Source organism: Rana temporaria, chromosome 3 (genome assembly GCF_905171775.1).
Source record: "Rana temporaria chromosome 3, aRanTem1.1, whole genome shotgun sequence".
In the NCBI taxonomy this organism is placed as follows: domain Eukaryota; kingdom Metazoa; phylum Chordata; class Amphibia; order Anura; family Ranidae; genus Rana; species Rana temporaria.
Window position 1 is genome coordinate 262,884,504 of NC_053491.1, and position 25,121 is coordinate 262,909,624.

General features: G+C 41.9%; 1 protein-coding gene across 2 annotated transcripts in view; it reads left to right on the plus strand.

Annotated features, from left to right (window-relative positions):
• The window catches only part of SHROOM1 (shroom family member 1), a 131,205-nt gene that overhangs the window by 69,094 nt on the left and 36,990 nt on the right, over positions 1–25,121 (plus strand). For both annotated transcript variants that reach the window (XM_040344627.1, XM_040344628.1), the window contains exon 2: positions 21,250–23,644. In XM_040344627.1, coding sequence (XP_040200561.1) covers positions 21,347–23,644 — 2,298 coding nt within the window. In that variant the 5' untranslated portion in view covers positions 21,250–21,346. The remainder of the gene's footprint in view (positions 1–21,249; positions 23,645–25,121) is intronic.

The window sequence follows — 25,121 nt, forward strand, 5'->3', positions numbered from 1 at the left end:
CAGCAGATAAAGATACTTCAATCATCACGGCACCATGGTTGTTATGGTGTCAGGATGATTGAAGCGCATTATTTCTATTATTACATTGCAATATAAAATGAAACCATTCAACTCACCATAATGCAGAATCAGTGGAAGCCCAGAGTGTGTCGCCTGCCACCAGATGCCATCAGGTGTCCCCAGCGGAGTCCCTCCTTACTTCACGTGTCCCCAGCGGAGTCCCTCCTTACATGCAGCCCTGTGTCACATCAAATGTAGCCTGTGTCACATCAAATGCAGCCTCTCTCCCTATCACTTGCAGCCAGTGCCTATCCCCATCAATTGCAGCCTATGCCCCCATCAATTGCAGCCTCTGCCCCCATCAATTGCAGCCTCTGCCCCCATCAATTGCATCGACTGCCCCCATCAATTGCATCGACTGCCCCATCAATTGCATCGACTGCCCCATCAATTGCATCGACTGCCCCATCAATTGCATCGACTGCCCCATCAATTGCATCGACTGCCCCATCAATTGCATCGACTGCCCCATCAATTGCATCGACTGCCCCATCAATTGCATCGACTGCCCCATCAATTGCATCGACTGCCCCATCAATTGCATCGACTGCCCCATCAATTGCATCGACTGCCCCATCAATTGCATCGACTGCCCCATCAATTGCAGCGACTGCCCCATCAATTGCAGCGACTGCCCCATCAATAGCAGCGACTGCCCCATCAATAGCAGCGACTGCCCCATCAATAGCAGCGACTGCCCCATCAATAGCAGCGACTGCCCCATCAATAGCAGCGACTGCCCCATCAATAGCAGCGACTGCCCCATCAATAGCAGCGACTGCCCCATCAATAGCAGCGACTGCCCCATCAATAGCAGCGACTGCCCCATCAATAGCAGCGACTGCCCCATCAATTGCATCAACTGCCCCATTTTATTTAAAGATGATAAGGGGGGTGGCACCGAAATTCCCCCCAAAAATGACATTTTTTTTTAAAGATGTTAATAGGGGGGGTAGGGGGGGGTATTGGCATCGAAATTCCCCCTGAAAATTACATTATTTTTCATGATGATGATAAGCGGGGGGGGGGGGGGGGCTGCGGGGGGTTGCGAATGCCACCGAAATTCGCCCTAAAAAATGACATTCTTTTTCATGATGATCAGCGGGGGGGGGTGGGGTGACGCCGACGACCTCACCTTTGAAAGGAAAAAAGGAAAATTCAACAGAGGGGCAGCAGCAGCACTTACTATTTTAGTCGAGCCATGGCTGTGGAGGAGTCTGCTTCTCATACTTCCTGTCTTCTCAACAGGAAGTGACATCATGGCCTTGGATGTCAATCAGTCTGCCCGGCCGTAGTAATAGACACTACGAGCGCCGGGCAGACACTGTGGCTACCCGGTAAGCGCCACAAGGCGGTTCTAAAGCCCGCAAATGAAGTGCCGCGTCTGCAATCTTGTGATTGCATGGACGTGGCGCTTCCCATAACGCACGTGGCCGGCGCCATATAGTGCATTTGGTAAAAAAAAATTGAAATTAAATTGATTTTTCCTTAAAGGGGCCGTTTTTTAAAAAAAAAACACTTTTTTTTTTTTTCTGACTACAGGAGGGGGGGGGGGGGGGGGCGGCGCCCGGGTGCCCCTATGGACGAGCCGCCACTGCTGATTACAAGTGGGATTTTCTTCTTTGAGAATGTTTTCTCTCGCTCCTGTTGCATCTCTGAAACAGGAAATTAAGAGAGATTAAAATGAAGGAAATTAAGAGAGATCTTCCCAATAAGACATGGACAGCATATAATGAACTGACAGGAGACCTCCCCTGTTCTATCCAAAACACAATAAAAGAAATGTTGGCTTTTCATACATTTTAATTGGTATATCTTAAAGGAGAAGTACAGCCAAAGCTTGTTTGGCTGTACTTCTTCTATGGATCACAGGAGTGCAATTCGTTTTGCACTCCTGTGACCCATTTTCAGCAGAGAGTGGGCTGAAGTCTGCTCTCTACTGATGTTCATCCAGGCACCGCGTCATCACGACAAAGTCTGAATCTGCAAGGTGCCTGCACTGAAATTCCGCTAAGCCTCTCAGCGAGCCGATGAGAGCCTGAGCCGGCTGCCCTCTCTACAGCCTAGGTCTTCAATGAGGGAAAACATTCCCTTACTTATCTTTTAATAAGCAAAGCATACTATAGCTAACCCAAGTTCCACCCATTTCTGCAACAGAATGTTTAGTGGATGGCTAGGTAGGATGTTTTACTGGAGGGACTGGATTACTGGAGGGCATTGATAAGTCTCCGAATGTTCATGACGAGTATTTTGTGATCTGTAATTTCTGTTCAGGGCAGTGTCTTCTGGTACAGGCTTTGTAAGTGTCTGGCATTTGAAGAATCTGGACTGATATTTACCTGGAGTATTTGCACTTTGATAAAGAATAGGTTACTTATGAACATTACATAATGTTCTGCAGTGTGCAACACTGTTTGCTTTGTTCTTAACACCATCCTAAATCAAATTCCACATTTCCATTTTAGAAAGAACAGACTGTAAGTGACTAACAATATAACTATTCTTCCCAGTCATATCCTATTTTCAATAATATTAGATTTTACACCTGCATTGAATTTTCCCAAAATGAAAAATGTACAGGTGCAATCTAATGTGGTTATTTTGTAGTTATTTCAAATGAATATTCGAACCAGCATTTTTTTCAGCACATAAACTATTAATAATTTTATCGAGCGACTCGGCAAGGCGATCTGCCCACGACTTCAGAGGCGACTTGCAAAATGACTTCTGTATTGAAGTCAATGCAAGTCGTCCCAAAGTAGTACAGGAACCTTTTTCTAAGTCGGAGCGACTTGAGTCGCTCCTATTAGAACAGTTCTATTGTACAGAACAGAGCGCGACTTGTCAGTCGGCTAAGTCGCCTGATGAGTCGCACCTGTGTGAACCGGCTCTTGGGGTTTATTGTTATGATTCAGTGTTCAAATTCAGGGATTATGGTTCAAGATCATGGTTGGAGTTTATGGTGTTCGGATTAAGGATTGGAGGTTACATTTCTGGGTTCACACTGTTGCATTGCGATAATAAGCTTGCTGGGGTGTTGGAGTGACATTCATTCTTAATGGCACCCTAACACACCTTCCAATGGACTACCATGAATTGTAATGCACAGTGGTGTGTTTTGTTGCATTAGATAGTCCATTCAAATAAATAGGCTGCTTTAGCGCAAGACACAATGCATGGCCTAATGCAACATAGGGTCTAGGAAAGTAAATACATTTTGGATTACATAGAAAATAAATTTACAGGACTATTGTCATGTAATACTAATGTGTTATGTTACATACCCAAATAAAGAATGAAGAAAAATAAATAAAATTTACGGTAAAGTAAAATCCTTTATTAGACACCAATATATAAGAAAACAATATGTGCAATACATTTGGAACTGTTCCCATCACCTGTTATCCTATGCGATTTAAGCTAGATTAAGATCTCACATGGTTGTCAAGTGTTAGGTAGTCTAAATCAGCCTTATCTTCAGAAAACTCCTTTCCAGTTATGGATGGATAAATAGAGAAATGTAGGGGAGATAAGAGTTCTCTGTTAACAAAGAATACTCTCGGCATACTGGAACTGGAAGGTCAGGACAAGTTTGGAGATAACTAGATCAGATAAAGTAGTTCCTTTGTCCTAGTTCTGGATGCTGTGTGACTATGGTAAATGTCACGGGACAATAAACTCCACCATCCACAAATCAGAACTTTGTGATAAAATACTGCATGTGTAGTCAATACTTTGTTACCACATTCCAATATTGCATTTGTTTCTTCTGTATACAATTTTAGGCTCCATGAACACTGGGCTTAAAAAACTCTAGTTCCCTTGGCAGAAAAAGTTTTTTTATGTTTTTTTTTTGTTTTTTTTTCTGCCAGTTCGCTCCAATCGGAAACACAAACCAGAAGGGTTTTGTTTCTTCTCTCCTAAACGTTGAGCTCAAAATATGCCTGTAATCCTCCTAATGTGAATGGACACATAGGATAACATTGAGCTGCTTCCACAGAGAATTTTTTTTTTAAGCATGCATGGAAATCTACAGTATACAACAGATGCTGATAAACACACCTATACAATAAGATGGCATGAAGAACATGTTCCAACATGTTCAATTTAATTGTATAGGTCTTCACATAATTCAAGCTTGGACATTTACACATACAGGGCCGTAGATAAAAAAATATATAACATTTTTCTGGGGTGGGGGTTCAGCATATGTAGAGCGTGGGAAGGGCTTAAAGCTGGAGCCTACAAGGTGGCTTAGGATTTCCAAATATCACATTGTATTACAAGGCTGCTCAGTTGGCACAATTATCGAAATATCAATCTACTGAAGAGATTCCTCTGTGGGTAATAATAAAAGCAATGGAGTGTGACCCTCTCTAAATACATAATATCCTATGGTTACGCCCAGAAGTTCGTAACGCTTTATTGAACCCAATCACTAAAAATTCTCTATTTGGGATAGGCAAAAAAACTGACACGGCCTACAATCAACACCATAACCCACTCCTTTCTTTTCTCAAAAATCCAGCCTTTTATCCAGCATGGATATCTCCCAGAGCTTTTCGGGCTTGGTCTAATGCATTATGTGACTTTTGGGCTCCACCAATCCAAAATATTCCGCCATCTTCAAATTAAGAATTTCTACACCCATCTCTTGAATACTAATGATGAAACAAACAAACTCTCCAAATTTGAACAAATATGTACGAACGATCCACACCCTAGGCGTCGAATTTCAACTATCTACTCTCAATTGCTCATTAAATCAGATGCAAACCCATCCTCCAATGTTGCTAAGTCGGAATGGCGGAGGAGACCCGGCAGAAGACACCGGACAGAGGGAGAAGAACCGAATAGAGACCGGAGAAGAGCCGGAGAGGGGAGAAAAAAATTAGAAGAGACCCCCAGAGCTGCCTAATAAATTACTTTAAAAAAATGTGTAGTGTCTTTTATTTTTGACACTTTTTTTTTCCAGGTGAATGGGTAGGGGTAAAATGTACCCCCATACTCATTCAAATAGGGTGGGGGGCCTCATCAACATGGGGGCAAGGTGCTTTTGGGTGGGGGGGCACAGTCCCCCCCTCCCCCTGCCCCAAAGCACCCACCCCCCCATGTTGAGGGCATGCGGCCTGGTACGGTTCAGGAGGGGGCGCTCGTTCCTCCCCATCCCTTTTCCTGACCGACCCTTGCTGCATGATCAGATAAGGGTCTGGTATGGACTTTGGGGGGACCCCCATGCCATTTTTTTGGCGTAGGGGTTCCCCTTAAAATCCATACCAGACTGAAGGGCATGGTATGCTCTTAGAGAGGGATCCCATGCTGTTTTTTTTTTCTTTTTCTTTGGTGTGGAGTTCCCTCCTAAAGATTCATGCCAGACACCGTGCCTGGTATTGTTGGGCATCAAAGTCGGATCCCTGTTCATTGAAGTCGGATGCATGTCAGACTTCAAGTCACAGGGCAAAGTCGGATCAAAGTAGTACGACTATCGTGTCGTACCAGTGTGAATCCGGCCTAAAGCATGGAAAATGCCTTCATTAAACATAGCAGAGACCAAGCACGGAATGAATCAATCGTTATTGCATGCAAAGATGGAAGCTTTGGATTAAGATAATTTTAAATGATTTCGATAATTTTATGGAGACCATGGATTACCCATTTTTTCCTACAATCATTAAAAATCAAATACTCTTACTATGGTAACGGACATTCTTGATCACAACATTACTTTATATAAGTAGTTATACCCTTTCTACCTTTCTTTTTTTTGCCTTTTAAGGTCCTCTCCACATCATTTTGACACATATATTCATTTTCAACAGGTAACGTTGAGTATATTTGGATGACACTAATATCCTTCGTATTGTAGTTATACTCAACCCAGTGGTTTTGTAAATGTTATGCTTTAAATATAAAAACTATTAACTTTTACATCTGATTTAAAATGTAAAGTTAATGTATTAACCTGTAATTTGTGTACCGCAAGGAATTGTTATAAACCTGTTACCTGATATAGTATAATTATTATTTTATGATGATCTTTCAATAAAAACGTTTTGAACGAGAAAACCCTTTCATGGTAACATTTGCAACAGTCCTTGTATCTAAAAAGCATTCTTTAAAGCGGTTCTCCACCCTAAAGTGGAGTCCCGCTGATCGGAACCCTCCCCCCCTCCGGTGTCACATTTGACACCTTTCAGGGGGGAGGGGGGTGCAGACACCTGTCTAAAGACAGGTATTTGCACCCACTTCCGGCCACACGCTACGGGCGAAAGACGGGCATTCCGTCACATCCCGTCTGTCGCCCGTTGTGTGCTGGGAACACTCGGCTCCCAGCACACAGCGTGTGAGCCAATCGGCGGGCGCAGCGCGACTCGCGCATGCGCCGTAGGGAACCGGGCAGTGAAGCCGCAGCGCTTCACTTCCTGGTTCCCTGAGCGTGGATGGAGGGGGGAGCAGCAGAGAGACGAGCGATCGCTCGTGCTCTGCTGCGATCAGCGCTGGACTCCAGGACAGGTAAGTGTCCTAATATTAAAAGTCAGCAGCTGCAGTATTTGTAGCTGCTGGCTTTTAATATTTTTTCCCCGTGGCACATGCGCTTTAACTACTGTGCTACAAGCAAAGGTCTAACAGGTACATACAGTGCCTTGGAAAAAGTATTCATATCTCTTGAAGTTTCATGTCGTGCTACAACCAAAAACGTAAATGTATTTTTTATTGGGATTTTATGTGATAGACCAACACAAAGTGGCACATAATTGTGAAGTGGAAGGAAAATGATATTCAATTTTTTTTCCAACTATCTGAAAAGTGTGGTGTGCATTTGTATTCAGGCCATTTAGTCAATACTTTGTAGAACCATCTTCCACTGCAATTACAGCTGCAAGTCTTTTTGGGGATGTCTCTACCAGCTTTGCACATCTAGAGTGAAATTTGTGCCCATTCTTCTTTGCAAACTAGCCCAAGCTCTGTCAGATTGGATGGCGAGTGTCTGTGAACAGCAAGTCTTGCCACAGATTCTCAATTGGATTTAGGTCTGGACTTTGACTGGGCCATTCTTTTTTTTTTTTTTTAAACTTCAGACTCCACCTCATAGAGTGTGCATTTACATGCTCATGTTCTGCGTACCAGCCCATTGCATCTCTATTTAGGTTTTGCATCATTAGTGTCTCTGTTTCTTGTGTAAATTGTTTTTGTTTTCCCTCTTATGTTTTTTTTTTTTTATATATATATATATATATATATTATTTTCTTGAATACATATTTAACTTTTTTTGCTAGACATATACAAAAGTTTTTCCCTTAATACTTCACCCCCCTTACCCTTCCCTCCCCCCCCTTCTATCTCACCCAAAACAATCTCCATATACCTCTACTTCTCTCTGATTTTTCTATGGTGGCCTTAAATATCTTCTCTTAACTTTTCCGCGTAACATGATTTCTTAAAGGTTCTCCAATTTTCCCATTTCATATTTTGTAACATATTGTTGCCCTCCATGTCCTCCTGCAGTTCCTCCATTTTATAAGTTTCTTCAACCGCATCGATCCATTCCCAGATTGATGGGCATTCCACCTCTTGCCAGCCCCTTGGAATTAATCTTTTGGCAGCATTCAGTAGGTGCGGTACTAGCGATTTTTTTATAACTTTTGATGCCTTCTTCCCCCCCGTGGAACAGGACAGCCCAAGGGTCCATCTTTATCTTTTTCTTTGTAATCTCTTCAACGCAAGCCAATATTTTTTCCCAGTACCTCCTTATCTTAGGGCATCCCCACCACAGGTGCGCCATATTTCCTGGTGAACCGCAGCCCCTCCAGCACTCTCCAGTCTGTCCCTCTTTAAACTTTTTTAATTTGTCTGGTGTCATGTACCATCCGGCTATGCATTTAAAACACATCTCTGCTGTGCGGCTGTCCACCGCGGAGGAGTGTGTCAGAGTCAGCATTTTCTCTATTGTGGTCCTATCCCGCTGTGTCCCTAGTTCCCTTTCCCATTTTTTAATGAATGGAGGTATGTTCTGCTTTTCCATCTTCAGTAACATCCTATATAGTCCCGAGATAGATCCTCTGGTATTTTTTGTAGAGCATATTTTTTCCAATTCCAATAACTGATCTCCCGACCTCAGTGGGTGTGGAAGGTCTTGGATAAAGTGGTTTAGTTGCCGATATCTCCATTCATTAATTTCCAGGAAAAAGTTTTTTAATTTCAACTCCTGTAGTGTTAAAATGTGACCTTCCTTCATTATATCCCTTAATTGTATAGTGTCCATTTTAATCCAATTTCCCCCCACTTGTGTTTTACCTGGTGCAAAATAATCGTTATTCTTTAGTGATATAAGGGGTGAATTGTACTCCTTCACAGTTTTCTTGTAAACAGTGTCCCAAACTTTAAGTGCATTTTTAGTTATCTAATGTCCTAAATTGGGGAGGGTTCCAAATTATCTTATCTAACCTTGCCTGTGATAATTCATTTTCTACACTAACCCACCTTTTTTCTTTGCTAGCTCTGGCCCACTCCACCACTCTTGTTAATATCACAGCCTCATAGTATCTCTTGACATCGGGCACCGCTAATCCACCCTTTTTTTTTGGTTGTTTTAGTGTCTGAAGTGCTATCCTGTGTTTCTTATTTCTCCATATATAATTCATTATTAATTTTCTAAGGGCAGAGAGCAATGTCCCGGGGAGGGCAATGGGGATCATCTGGAATTTATATAAAATTTTTGGTAGAATAACCATTTTGCAGTAATTAATTCGTCCTATCCATGATATTGCCCTGTTTTCCACCCTTTTTGTTTCTGTCTTAATTTCATTCAATAAAGGGATGAAATTTATCGTATACATCTCCCTAGTAGATTTTGCTAGCAATATCCCTAGGTATTTAAGTTCTTTAACCCAAGCAAATTTGTACTTCATTTTCAGGAGTTGCTCTTCTATCTTGCTTATGTTTATACTCATGATCTCCGTTTTTGTAATATTTAATTTAAAGTTTGAAATTTCTCCGTATTCGCTACATAGATTTAGAAGGTTTGGGATTGATGTTTTGGGTTCCATTAAATAGAAGAGGACGTCGTCTGCAAAAGCTGCAAGTTTATGTTCTTCCTCTCCTATTTTAACCCCTTTTATTTTTTGAGAGTTTCGGATTCTAGCCAGCAGGGGTTCTAATGAGAGCACGAACAGTAGTGGCGATAGAGGGCACCCTTGCCTTGTACCGTTTCTCATTAAGAAGGTTTGAGAGAGACTTCCATTTATTTTTATTTTGGCCGTGGGGGACCTGTAGAGGGTGCCAATCCACTCCATCATCCTCTGTCCGAACCCCATTTCCTTCAGGGTGAGCAACATAAGTCCCCAGTCCACCCTGTCAAACGCTTTTTCTGCGTCTATCGACAGGAGTAGACCTGGGGACCCCGTTGCCTTCATTTTCCGGAGGATTAACAGTGTTCTAACCCCATTGTCTCTCCCCTCTCTTCCCTGGACAAACCCTGTCTGATCCGGGTACACCAATTTCGTCATTTCCTGTTTAACTCTCCCGTCCAATACCTTTGCAAACAGCTTTAAATCTGTATTGAGCAGAGATATCGGCCGGTATCCTGTACAATTTCCGATGTCCTTACCTTCCTTAGGGATAACGGTGATAGTTGCCTCTGATGCCTCTTTACTTAGTTCGTACTCCTTTCCAAGCCCATTAAAATACTGGCATAGCCTTGGCAGAAGTATCTCCTTAAATTTTTTGTAATACATTACTGTAAAGCCGTCTGGCCCCGGACTTTTACCTGAGGCAGAACTTGATAGTGCTAATTTAATTTAGTTTTCCGTAATTTGCCTGTCCATCCCCTCTGCGTCTATTTGACTGACTTTTGATAACCCTGCTTCTTCTAAAAATGCTGAGATTTTATTTTCTTTCTCCCCTTTTTGCCAGTTTTTTTGTTCTACTGAGTATAATTTTTCGTAATATAATCTAAATGTTTCGGCAATATCTTTTGTTGTATGCAAGACCTCTCCTTTTTCATTTTTGATTTTATCTATATAATTCCTTGATTTCTTTTTTTGCACCATCCGAGCCAGATGTTTACTTGTTTTATTTCCCCACCTGTATCTCTCCCTTGCCACCAAGTTGAATTCCCTTCTTGTTTCCCGGTCAATAAGTTCTTTAAGTTCGTTCCGCTTATTAACTAGGTCCACATATATATCTCGTTGTTTACTATTTTTCTTATGTGTTAGTTCTAAATTGAAGATCTCATCAACTAATTTTTCCTTTTTGCTGTTCATTTCTTTTTTCCTCCTTGCTCCTTCGGAGATAACACCCCTCTGATCACCGCCTTATGGGCGTCCCATAGTGTTGCTGCCGAAATTTCATCTGTCTTATTTATCTTAAAATATTCCTCTAATTCTTTTTTAACCCTCATTAAACTTTTCTCTTCTATTAGTAGTTTCTCATTTAGTCTCCAATTTAGATAGGTCCTTTGATTAGGTGCCTATAATATTTATGGATATGCTAATTGGGGCATGATCGGAAATCGTCATGGTCTCTATTTTTGTCTCGACCACCGCATCTAACATTCTATGCTCGATGAAAATGTGATCGATCCGGGAGTAGCTCTCATGTACATGAGAGTAAAATGTATAATCTCGTTTGCTTGGGTTAAAGATCCTCCATGTGTCTACTAATTGGCTTCTATGTAGACTACCCTTTACCTTTCTTAATTGCCTTTCTTGAGTTTCTAATGTCTGGTGTGTTTTATCGGCCTTTGTGTCCATACAGAAGTTTAGATCTCCTCCCAGTATTATCTTTCCCTTCCTGAAGTCTTTTAATTTCCCCAGGATTCCCAGGAGGTATTTCATCGGGGAGGTATTCGGTGCATATATGTTTACAAGAGTATATTCCTCCTCCTCTAGTTTTCCCCTTAGAAAGAGGAATCTCCCTTCTGGGTCTGTCAATCGGTCTGTTAACACAAACCTAATCCCCTTAGCTATTCCGATTGCTACCCCTCTGGCCCTTTTAGTAATGGTGTCGCCATAGTACCATATGGGGAAGTCAGGGGAGTATAGCTTTATGTTTGATCCTAATGTAAGATGGGTTTCTTGTAGGAAGACTACATCAGCCCTATACCTCTTTAGTTCCTTTAGTACCTTATGTCTCTTTGATGGACTATTGAGGCCTTTTACGTTATAGGATAGGCATTTAATTACCGGCATCTTGGTTGTTGGTTACGCTTTCTTCCGATTGTTTTGGAGAGATAGGGTATCTTCCCCCCTCCCCCCCCCCCCCCCCCCCCCCCTCCCCCTCCTCCCCCCCCTTCCTCCCTTCCTCCCACCCTCCCCCCACCCTCCTCCCACCCTCCCGTTTGGTTCCCTCCCCCTCCCCTATTTGGCCTAATAAAGACCTCTGAACCTACTTCCATCTCTTGGTTCAGATCATTCTGGGCGGGGTCTGGGATTGCCTCCCCTCCCCCCGGTTTTTCCACCCGGAGGGGGGGGGGGGGGGAGTAGAGACCCAGTCCTGCCGGACGGTAAGGAGACCGAACAAAGAACTAAGAAAACACAAAACCAGAAAAAAGAAAAGGAGAAGAAAAAAAAAAAAAAGAAAAGACCAAAAGGGTCTCCGGGGTGGCCCAGGAAAGACCAAGGGTGCACCCAGGGACAGACCAGGAGAAAGAGGGGGGGGGGCGAGTTTACCCTCCCCCTCTACCCCCAGCCTGGCAAGTCAGGGATCTGAATATCTAATTTCCTACAAAATTCGTTTAAGTCCTCTGGGAACCTCAGCGTCGCAGATCTCCCCTCTTTTGTTCCGATTAGGCAAGCAGGAAAACCCCAGTTATACTTAATATTCAGATCTATAATCTGTTTTAGGAGCGGTTTTAACTGCCATCTCCTTGCCAGAGTTTCTGGGGCCACATCGGTGAATATCTGCAGGGCCATTCCTTCAAATACTATTGGGGGTTGTCCCCTCAGCTTCTTCCAGATTGCTTCTTTATCTTCGTAAAACTGGAACCTTATTATGACATCTCTTGTTCGCTCGGAGGTCACTCTTTTCGGATTTCCTACTCGATGGACCCTTTCGATCCTAATCGGGTTATCAATTGTTCTTTCCAGTAGCGGATTAAATATTGTCTGCATTATTGTCCTGAGGTCCTCTCCCCTCTTCTCTGGTATTGACCTTATCCTCAAGTTTTGTCTCCGGTTTCTGTTTTCCTGGTCCTCTAATTTGTAGAGAATATGCCTCTGCTGTAACTGGATCTGGTCCATCTGGGCTTTAAGTGTATTTGATTCTTGTTCATGTTTCTCTATTTGTCCCTCTACCGTTTCTATTCTGGAGAGCATATGGCCAAAATCGGTCCGTAAATTCTGTATTTCACTTTTTATCACGTTCTCCAGTCTTAGCAACATCTCTGCCATTTCTCCTTTTGAGGGGGCCTGAGTGTCTGGACTCCGTTCTAGCTTCCTGCTGCTTTCTAGATCACTTCCTATGGGTCCTTCTTCTCTTGATTCTATAGATGTTTCTCGGGGTGCATCACTTTGGGGTTTCTTATTTTCGATCTTTTTTGTTTTGTTCCCATGTTGTTGCTTTGTTGCTCCCTGGCTCCCGGAGGTACACGGGCTTTCCCCTCTGGTCACAAATGGCCTTATTGAGCTTGTTGCTGTTATATTACTTGGGGTAGTTGGGGGTCCCCCTTTTGTTGATCTACTCGCCATTCTGCTCATATTAGTCTCTTTCCTTCTGATTCTCTTCCCCAGCTTGGCCTCTTACTCTCATCAAGATTATGCAAAACTCCAAGATAAAGGCCCTGTCCGGTCAGGTTCAGATATATGATGTCCGCGTCCGCAGAGGGTATGGATAGGCCGGATTCCCCTATCTATTTATTCACTTAAATGGACTTCCCCTCCTTCCCCTCCCCTCCTCCTCCCCCTCCTCCCCCCTCCCCCAACACGTCCTGTGGAGAAGGGAAGAAAAAGGAAAAAAGGGGGAAAAAAGAAAAAAAAAAAAGGGGGGGGGGGAGTTGCCGGAAAGTTACAGGAAAATTCCGAACCAGTGGGCGATTCGTAGTCTCCGGGAGAAAAAAAAGAAAGGGGGTGACTATTATTATCCTGCAGTCAGCGGACCTGGAGGGTTCAATGGGGTGGGGGCCCCCTTTTGGATTTGTATATCACGGTGAAAGAAAAAGGAACAAGACTGAAATTATACAGCCCTGCCTATTCTAATCCTTCCCCGTTAATACATATAGAGTCCTGTTTTATCCGTAAATGTGGCTTTATCCATCCCCTTTTTACTTGGAACCTTTGGGGACCTTTAGGGAGGGAGCAAAAAAAAAAGTTTTTTTAAGTTCGTGCGGTTATGTCAGATTTATCTATTCTAAATATTTAGGAAAAGATATATATAGTCCACTCCATCTAGTGGCGTATCCATGAGCTATACCGTCCAGTTACCAATGGTGTCGATCTTCCAGATGGTTTTACAATCTGACTGATTTTCTTGGGGTTCTCCTCCACCTGAGCATCGATCCTCTATTCTTATGTACTATAATCACTTATGTCATACCATACTTTGCAGACCAAAGTAATCCGTTTTTGCCTTCCTGGGATTTGAGATATGTACCAGACATTTAGATTAACCTCTTCCCCCCGGTTCTCCTTAGCCGTTAGGTCAATGTTTCTAGAGCCCACTCGGCTAGGGGGGAGTAGATGCAGATAAACTCTGTCTAGGCTCCGCTCACTCCCTATCCCAGCTTATTTCCCTCAGTGTGGTTCAATTGTCCTTCCACAGACTTTTCCCCTGATTATATGCAGCTGTGTCATCTAGGGTAATAGACCAGGGGAATCCCAAAAAAAAAAATTGGTGGCTAAGGATATTACATACGTTGCAAGCATTCCAATCAGTACTTGTACACAGTTTTATCACATCTTGGCAGTAATTTAGCAAACTTTACTCTCCAGAGATTTAGGTGACATCTAAATAGCGCCAGATCGTTTACAGCATTGACATTTTTCTCATACCTTCATGATCTTCACCGCCTGGGGGTTTCCCCCACCTTACCTCTATTCTTCCAAGAGAGTGTATGAGCCTGAGCACTGACCCTTTCATCTGTGTTATTTGGAGGTGGGTGTCTTTAAGAGTAGACCTGGTGGTTTCAATCTCCCCCTCACTGCTCTCTGTCTCCGTCCGTCGGCTCCGGTCTTTACCAGCTGTGTGTCCCAATGGGACTGCACAGCACTGTGAAATGCGGGCTGCTGCAGTCCGTGTGGTACAGCATCCCGCTCCTTCCGCGCTGAAAATGGTGTCTGTGGCGTCCGAAGTGTCAGCCGGTTTGTTTAGGCAGCGTGCGGTGTGTGGATGGGAGACACCGTCGCTGCATCCAGTCAGCGCGGTTTAGCGCAGTTCATCCGTCCTCCTACCCGGCATTCCCACAGATCTTCACACCCCCCGCCCTCGAGCGCGTCACGTCCTCACGTGCACGCCATTCCTGGACTGGGCCATTCTAACACATGAAAATGCTTTGATCTAAATCATTCTATTGTATCAATTCTTTTGCAGACTCTTAACAGGTTTTCTTCTAAGATTGCTCTGTATTTGGGTCCATCCATCTTCCCATCAACTCTGACCAGCTTCCATGTCCTTGCTGAACAAAAGCATGGTGTGTTCAGGGTGATGTGAAGTGTTAGTTTTCCACCACACCGCATTTTGCTTTTAGGCCAAAAAGTTCAATTTTGGTCTCATCAGACCAGAGCACCTTCTTCCACATATTTGCTGTGTCCCCCACATGATTTCTCGCAAACTGCAAACTGGACTTCTTATGGCTTTCTTTCAACAATGGCTTCTTGCCACTCTTGCATAAAGGCCAGATTTGTGGAGTGCACGATTAATAGTTGTCATGTTGTGGACAGATTCTCCCACCTGAGCTGTGGATCTCTGCAGCTCCTCCAGAGTTACCATGAGCATGTTGGCTGCTTCTCTAAATTATTGCTCTCCTTGCCTGGGCTGTCAGTTTAGGTGGACAGCCATGTCTTGGTAGGTTTGCAGTTGTGCCATACTCTTTCCATTTTCAGATGGGGTTGAACAATGCTCCGTGAGATGTTCAAAGCTTGGGATATTTTTTTATAACCTAACCCTGCTTTAAACTTCTCCACAACTTTACCCCTGACCTGTCTGGTGTGTTCATTTTTGCCTTCGTGATGCTGTTTGTTCACTAAGGTTCTTTAAAAAAAACTCTGAGACCTTCACAGAGCAGCTGTATTTATACGTAGATTAAATTGCACACAGGTGGACTCTGTTCACTAATTAGGTGTCTTCTGAAGTCAATTGGTTCCACTAGATTTTATTTAGGGGTATCAGAGTAAAGGGGGGTGAATACAAATGCACGCCACACTTTTTAGAAAATTTATTTGTAAAAAATGTTGAAAACATTTTTATAATTTTCCTTCCACTTCACGATTATGTGGCACTTTGTGTTGGTCTATCAAATAAATTCCCAATAAAATACATTTAGGTTTTTGGTTGTAACATGACAAAATGTGGAATATTTTTCAAGGGGTGTGAATACTTTTTCAAGGCACTGTATAAAGCTCAGTACAATTTCCATTACATATGCTTTTCTGCACACAGCCTTCCTTGAAGAAAAACTTAATTAACATTTTCTACTGAGCAACCAGCAATTGTACAATATAGCATAAACCGTGCAGTAGTCAGGAGTATGAACTACATGGCCTAAAATATACAGGATTGTGTAACGCACAGCACACAGGGGTCAGGAGTGTATAAGGCATAGAGCAAAAGGGGTCAGGAGTATGTAACCCACAGAGCACCAGGGTCAGGAGTATGTAATGCACAGAGCGCTAAGGTCCGAAGTGAGTAACGCACAGGATGCTTGGGGGTCAAGAGTGCAGAACCAGTACAGATACCCCCCCATAGTACAGCTCTATAGATCCCCCTGCTAGTGCAGCTCTTTTCCAGGGAATCGCCAGCTGCAAATTTTGATGCCTGCAAGTGTAGGCATCGTCCTTGTATAACCACTTCAACTTGTGGCCGTCCTACGATAATGAAGTGGTTAATACAAATCCTCTCCCCCTTCCTTAGGACAGATCCACTGCTTGGTACTGCTCCACCCAAATACAGTTTGCCACACCTTAGTACAGTAGTATTCCCTCCCTTCAGTTAATCCTTCCTCCAGTAGATCCCACCCACCGCCAGTACCGTTCCTCCTAGTACAAATGCTTTCCTCTTAAGTACAGCTCCTCCCTGTACAAAATTTCCCTATTCCTTCCTCTAGTGCAGCTGCCCCCCAGTACAGTTCCCCTTCCCCTCATTCTGAACTGTCTGTCTTGACTGTTGAATGTGTTTCATGAAAGAAGTCCTCCCTCTGCAGTGTCATGTAACCAGACCTGATGAGGAGATGGAGAGCCTCCCTCGCTCTGAACTGCACCTGTCTGTATCTAAAACCTGATGGTCAGAGAAAGCAATGTTGACGGTGCTTTGGGTGTGCAGCGGCTGTCAATGCTAGCTGCTATACTTTATGGATGCTTTGGTGGGGATGGAATGGACTCCCTTATGCCCCACCCTTATCTACTTCACTTCAATTGTGCCCAGGTATATTTTTAAATGGAAGCCATGCTTTTTTTTTTTCTGTGATCCAACATCCTGTTAGAGGGCGGCTATGTTGGCTCTCTACAGTCCCACCATATGTAGGAACATATGTAAGGAACATAGCCACCCTCCCTTGCTCATTTCTGAGATGTAATAGGATGTGATTTGTAGTGCACATAGAGCAATGCATATGGCCCCAACTAATGTGCACTGCTTGTTCCAAACAAATGGAAGTAAGTGGACGGTAATGGATTATTTTTGGAGAAAAAGGATATTGTTTAGTGGGTTTGACCATAAATAGGATAAAGGTTTATACAAGAATAAGAGATTGTTCAAACTGATAGCATTGTGAAAATATCCTTCTATAGCTTGCTTAGTGTACCAGGTAGGAAGGAATTTATATTCTCCCCATTTAAAAATTAGGGACTTGCCTGGAATGTGCAAATGCCCCTTATCCCATCCGTGACATTGCCAGTACATTTCTGGCATTTTTGAGTGATGAAATTTAACAAATTACTCAGCAGATTAGGATAAAAATGAAATTTTTATAATTGTGGACTGTGAAGAAATGATTGAGAAATATCCAGTCTTGGAATGAGGCTCTGTGGCCTTGCACCTTATTAAAGCAAAACCCAAGCAGTATGTGACTGTACGATGCAAATTATGTCTATCCCCAAGTTTACAGTAATCTATTATTTCACAAGATTTATTTTTTTTACTTGCAAACTACCCTTGCTACCATGTGTGCTTCCTCGCTTGCTATTGCAGTGATGATTACCCAGATCAGTCCAGTACTAAACCCTTTTCTTGCCCGACGGTCTAATTTACTAATTTTCTAATGCATATTTTATTTTATTCTCTCTTTTTTTTTTTTTTTTTTTTTTTATCTAGTTGTTTGAAGCACTTGATTTTATTACAGCGTCACTATATTCTCTCAAGTAACATTAAGAACATGGTGTCATCTCTACACCAGGGGGATACCTCACGGATGCCTGTGTAACTCTGGGCTTCAAGGACTTTGTTTACTACCATTGCCTGCAACCGCCTCCCCTCTATAGATTGAGGACTTCTAGGCTGTTTATCGGTCTGGCAGATTTACCCATCTGCCCACTACTGTCCAGCCCACCTTACCTAGCATACAAATCACCGTCTGGTCATACCCCTGGATCTGATATTTGTATTGTTGCTTACCAGCAATTGACTGCCCTACCATCTTATGCAATTTTGCCCTCGTGTTAATGATACTACCCCTTTATTAGGCTGGATCAGTTTATTTCTGAATATACAGTCATTGTGGGGCTAACATACGACCGTACGTTGTCTACCCTCAACGCGGCCCAATTACTTTAGATTTAAGCCTCTGTGTACTGAGATCATATAAATACTGTGATAACCTTTGTAGAACCAGCTATTCATTTAATTTCTATTTTGATTTTATGTTTATAACTGATTTTATGATATTTCATACCAATACATTTTCTAGTTTTTTTCATACGAATTGTACCGTGTGCCTTTAAAGCCCAAACCACTAGTCTTCATTCAAATTCCAACATTAAGAACATGTTCACACTGGTGTGCTTATAAACGCATTATGCGATTTCAGTGCAGTGCTATTGCGCTTTCAATGTGTTTTTAATGCATTTTTGGTCTGTTCCCATTGACTTCTATGGAAGATGCTCCCACTGTGCAGGTGCAAGATTGGGAGGTACATGCTGTAGGTAGCTAGCTGCACGAAATCCCAGAAATCAATGGGCGCCAGATAACCACTCATACTACATTAGATCATGACCCTTAGGATTTCTTGGTTCCTTTTTGTTTTATATTTCTAATTCATATATAATATATATATATATATTTTCACGGTACACTTTGAATGGGATGGAATTATAATTATTTTATATATTTTTACGCATACTGTAGTCTCCTACCAAAACTGAGTATTAGACCCCGTACACACGACCGAGTTTCTCGGCAGAATTCAGCCAGAAACTCGATGGGAGCCGTATTCTGCCGAGGAAACCGGTCGTGTGTACACTTTTGGCCGAGGAAACCGACGAGTTCCTATTTCCTCGTTAGTCAATGGGGAAACTTGGCTCGCCGAGATCCTCGGCGGCTTCACAAGGAACTCGACGAGCAAAACGATGTGTTTTGCTCGTCGAGTTTCTCGGACGTGTGTACGGGGCCTCACTTGATTTGATGGCCAAGGATACAGTGCTTTGAAAAAGTATTCATACCCCTTCAAATGTTCCACCTTTTGTCATGTTACACCCAAAAACATAAATGTATTTAATTGTGATAAACCAACACAAAGTGGCACATAAGTAAAATGATAAATGGTTTTCAAAATGTTAAAAAAAAAAAAAAAAAAAAATGGGAAAGTGTGGCGTGCATTTGTATTCAGCACCGCAATACTTTGTAGAACCACCTTTCCTTGCAATTACAGCTGCAAGTCTCTACCAGCTTTCAACATCTAGGAGAGATTTTGGACTTTGAATAAGGCAGTTAATAACACAATTGTAAAAAATAATTGACATTTTTATTAACATGGGAAATGAGGGCCCATAACAAAAAAAAAAGGTACATAGAGGATAAAATCCTGAACATGAAATATAAATACACATAACAATATAACATAGGACCATATAGGGCAGTATATACCATGTCAGGAACCACATATGCAATATAAGTAGGTATGATAGGGTAACTATAGTAGATGAACTATGGTAGTGTCATGTATAGGGTGGAGGCTGCATCCTGTAAAGCTTGATGCATTTTGCAACTTCTTTTCAAAATACTGTAGCTCAAGCTCTGTCAGATTGGATGGAGAGTGTCTGTGAACAGCAATTTTCAAGTCTTGCCACATATTCTCAATTGGATTTAGATCTAGACTTTGACTGGGCCATTCTATGAATATTCTTTGATCCAAACCATTCTATTGTAGCTCTGGCTGTATGTTTAGGGCCATTGTCTTGCTGAAAGGCAAACCTCCTCCCCAGTCTTAAGTCTTTTGCAGACTTTAACATGTTTTCTTCTAAAATGACCCTGCATTTGGGTCCACCCATCTTCCCATCAACTCTGACCAGCTTTCCTGTCCCTGCTGAAGAAATGCATCCCCACAACATGATGCTGCCACCATCATGTTTCAGGGATGTTCAGGATGATGTGCAGTGTTGGTTTTCCGCCACACATTGCATTTTGCTTTTAAGCCCAAAAGTTCATATTTGGTCTCATTTGACCAAATCACCTTCTTCCACATGTTTGCTGTGTCCCCCACATGGCTTCTCGCAAACTGCAAACGGGACTTCTTATGGCTTTCTTTCAACAATGGCTTTCTTTTTGCCACTCTTCCATAAAGGCCAGATTTTTGGAATGCACAACTAATAGTTGTCCTGTGGACATATTCTCCCACTTGAGCTGTGGATCTCTACAACTCCTCCAGAGTTATTATGGGCCTCTTGGTAGCTTCTCTGATTAATGTCTCCTTTCCCAGCTTGTCAGTTAAGATGGATGGCCATGTCTTGGTAGGTTTGCAGTTGTGCCATACTCTTAAATTTTTCAGATTATGCATTGAACAGTGAGTGCTCTGTGAGATGTTCAAAGCTTGGGATATTTTTTTTAAACCGAACCCTGCTTTAAAATTCTCCACAACTTTATCCCTAATCTGTCTGCTGTGTTCCTTGGCTTTCATGATGCTGTTTGTTCACGAAGGATTTTCTAACAAACCTCCTGAGGGCTTCACAGAACAGCTGTATTTATACTGAGATTAAAGTGCACACAAATGGACTCTTAAGTGACTGACTTTTTAAGGCAATTGGTTCCACTAGATTTTATTTAGGGGTATCAGAGTAAAGGGGGCTGAATACAAATGCACGCCACCATTTTCAGATATTTTATTTGTAAAAAAATGTTGAAAACCCATTTTTATAATTTTCCTTCCACTACACAATTATGTGCCACTTTGTGTTGCTCTGTCACATAAAATCCCAATAAAATGCATTTGTTTCTTGTTGTAAAATGACAAAATGTGGAAAATTTCAAGGGGTATGAATACCTTTTCAAGGCACTGTATGTCCTACATGTCATAGCAGTCAAGGAAATAAAATCAGTTCACTGCTCCAATAACAGTGCTGGTCCTGCTATATAGTGTGGAAGTGTTTTATCAGTGTATGACCACCAGCTGCACTGTCTCGGGGATCACCTGCTGCTACTGGGAGCCTTGGATCACTAGGAATGGCTTTAGGATGCAGAGAGAGGGAGAGGTCATGGAGCATTTGTTATACAGTTTTCCCTGTTGGGAATGAACCGGAAGGTACCCAGTTGCCATTGTCTCCGCTGTCACAAGCGAATCAGACTTTGTTCCCAATGTAATTGGCTTCAGTGCAGTAGACCCCTGCTGACTCCATGTAGAGGACCTGTCATGCCAGCACTACAATTATACTGGCATGACAGGTCCTCTATATGCTCCATTTTTTTGGTAAAGGACACTGTAACATAATGAGTGATGAACATAAACGCTGATTGTCTGTTCTCTGGAAATGTAAAATGTATTTATTTATTTATTTTTTAACCCATTTCATTATTTAAAACCAAAAACATATTTCTTATTTTTTTTTCTGCAGGAATATGCAAGGAAGATGATCATCAGACAAAGATGACCATACAATGAGGACTTAACAAGTATTTTACATTTTAATCCTTCGACCTTCTCACTTAGTGATGTCCTCTTTTAGTAATGCCATAGATGAATGGAGTACAAGAAGCACAAGTGGCATTTCTGCTCTTAGACACCATCTAATCTCAAGTGACTTTCCAGATAGGCTCACACCTGTAAATGCTATGGCTGCCATAGTGGACTCTGCTTATAGCTCATTTTCTGGTAGTTCTTATGTTGCTGATTATCCAACTTCATTTAAACATGATATTTGTCATTTGAACAATGAACAGATCTCTTACATGGACTCAGAGTATGTAAAGGCTATTTATAATCCTAGTGTAATAGAAAATAATCCTTTGCAACAGCATCTGCATTGTGAAGAGTCCAGGGAAGGTGCTAGCAGTGGTCCTGAAGATCACTTTAGTCATAAAACTAAAAGGAGTCCCACAAGCAACAGCAGCCTTTGCTTACCTGAGCACAAAATAAGCAGACAGCAAGGTCATGATCACAGCCCTCCTTGGGCAAGAAATTCTGTCCAAAACAAACTGAGCCAATCATCTGCTGTTTCTGGCAACATTGAAGGAAACATCCAGCTTCATTTGACAAGTTCAACATTTCTAGCTTTTTCTGAGGACATGATGGCACCAGATGAGGTCAGTAGCACTTGTGATGAAAATGACCAGGGTTCCCAGACTGACAAATTAAATAAAAACTGTTTTCAAGAAATAGATGTTGATACAGGAAAACCATTCTCACTAGAAAGAGAAGACAACATCCACAGTAGTTGTTCTGATTCAACTGTTGATAATCCCCAAATGGATGGCAAAACCAAGAAAAGCTCAAGACGTTCTTGGAATGAGTTTGTGTCCGAGAAACTTCGTGGGTATAAGAAAAAAGCTGGCTCGTGGAAACAAGTTAAAGAGACCAATTGTTCTGAACGAATAAAATGTGAAGAAGTAGAGAAACTGGCACTTAATCAACAGGAAGAACAATATCAACTCCCGGACCAGAACGTAATGGATATTGAGTTTGACAATCTTGGAAAATGCGATGTCAAATACAAACGTCATCACACAAGAACCAGCCAGGCTGTTTTTAGTGTACACAGTGATGATTTATGTGAACAACCTAAAGCTCACAGCCTCAAGAAAGATGCAACAATAAAACCTATTCCTTTGCTGTCCCAGAAGCAAGAAGCTAGGCCTCAAAGTTCTTACTTCTGTGATTTACCCAGTGAAAAAATCACAAAGGCCTCAACCCCAATGCTCTATCATCTTTCTGGTGGGAATGGCTCTTTTGCAATGCTGAACACTTCAAAACAAACTAAGCTACTAGATACAAGTGAAGAATCCAATACCTTTCAGAAGAAATGCCACTTTTCTGTATCTCAGATGGCTGAACATCAGCAACCATTCCAGAAAACAAAAAGCCAGCCACAACTTGATGAAAACCTTAGAACAGAGTTCACTGAGACCACAGGGGATCCAACCTGTTCATATGAGGATAGTTTTATGCTTGATTACAGGGAGAAACTTAAGATTGCCCAAAAAAAAGTCTTAAGAGAAACCTCTTTTAAAAGAAGGGACTTGCAGATGAGTTTACCTGTTAGGCTAAAACTTAATCCTCCTAAAAGGCCTTCAGTTGACCATATAAGATCATATTCTTTATCCAATCCAAATGAAGAAGCGAAATTGACACAACCAAACATTTCTGCCGATGAGGGTCACAAAAAAGAATCTGAGAAAGCTACAGTTTTAAGAATAGGAGGAAGGAAAAGACTGACAAAAGAGCAAAGAAAATTATGTTATTCAGAACCAGAGAAGCTTGACCATCTTGGCCTACATAATTCAGGCTTGGCTTGGAATAGTGACGGATCAGTTCAAAATAAATTTGAGGATCACTATAGGATGAAATCTCTGGATAAAGAACTAACCCTTTCTTCTTCAAATATTTCAAAAACAGAGTTAAAACAAATCCAGCACAATGCACTTATGGAGTATATGGAGCGAAGAGCAAGTCGGAGGCCCAGTAACACTCGTCAGTCCAATTTGCAAAAGACATCAGGAACACAATCCTCTCCTGAATGGAAGAGTATAACAAATGAAACATCCTGCAATGAAGATTCCTTAAGATATCATCACAGGAGATCAACAGGAACTTCCTCTTCTTATGATGCCACAGTTACATGGAATGACAGATATTCAAAGATGTCTCTTCAAGAACAGACACATTCAGCAGACACATTGGGGGAAAAGACAACTTATTTTGACCGATGTACCTTTGATGACAGCAAAGGTTATTCTAAAGAGTCTTCCACCTCTGGCTGCCGAGAAGGACTAAAGTCAAGTAAAAATACACAGGTAACATATTGGTTTTCTTCTAGTTACCGTATGTTGTATTTTTTCCAGCATGATTAAAAAAAATGAGTTCCATCTTATCCTTTAAAAATGCTCCATTCATCCTTATATTTGTACCTTGATAAAGAGTGACTAAAGCCGGCCATAGACCACCGGTTGCAGAAAAGAAAATTGCTTGATTCCTAGGTTGATGTGACCCCCTGTGTTGATGTGGGAATCCCTCCCTTGGAGTTGTAACAGTGGATATTCCCGCGCTACCAAGGTACTTGCAAATGTAAATTTCTGGGTGCAGCAGGCACCGTATGGGTCAAACACTCCCCGTAAAAGAATCCATAGAAAAAAAACAATAGATGATGCTGCACTCCAGAAATATAAATATAAAGTGCTAGTTGTGACACAATAAAATATAAATAAAGTGAAACGGATAAATATTCATAAATTCATCAAGAAGCTACAGAAAAAAAAATATATGCAGTGATACATATAAAGTTCATGCAGTACATTCCATTATAAGTCCATATAAGGTAGAGTACAAGTGTTGAAATTTCTCAATAATAAAGTGCTAGTGTTGAAGTTTCACAAAATTGATGGTTATAGAAGTGGCTTCAAAGAAAGTGCTAGTGCTGTACAGTGCTAGATAACGGTATAACTTGTGACACTGTGACTTCTGTGATGGGGATCTTCGGAGCGTTTTACACCCAACGGGTGTTCTAACGTCTTACCTTACCGCTGGAAGGTAAACAGTGGAATAATGGTGGATGATCTGGGAAATCCTTCAAGGGTCCTGTCCTGGTTGTTTCGGTCTCTGTATGGCCTAGGCACCATTTCCTATATCTTTCCTCCTTCTGTGGGTCTTAGGTCAGTATAGTTACGCTCACAATGGTATATCGGGTAATTAAGGAAGGTATGGAGAAAGAAGGAGCCTCTAATCGTGAAGTATGTCTGGCTTAATGATTTATTTATAACCGCAATAGAGGTACTCACATTTATTACCCGATATACCATTTGTGAGCATAACTATACTGACCTAAGCCCCACAGAAGAAGGGAACAAAAACATGCAAAAATATGTTCATTTTATTATTTTTTTACATAAATGCTGAACTTGGCCTTTAAACATTTTCCATTAGAACAAAGTGATAAGATAAATATTTAGCAACTTGTCTCCTCTTACAAAGACCTGGTTCCCTAGGTAGCTGGTTATATGATCTGGATTTTTTACTTGAATCTAATTTAACAAGCCTCAACACTTTAGCCTGTCTGATTTCCTAGTGTGTATCCTTTTTAAAGCCCAACTCTTGGAAATCTGAAAATTCTCCCTTTGCAGTGGGGCTTCACCCGCACTGCAAGAGTTAACTGGTTGTTTAGTCTAAGGGAGGGTAAAAGTACTTTTACTTACCCAGGCCTCTGCTTCCCTGACAAACGGCGCCCCCTCATGCTCTGGCAGTGAACTGTCCCTCTGTGACCTCATATCTAATGCA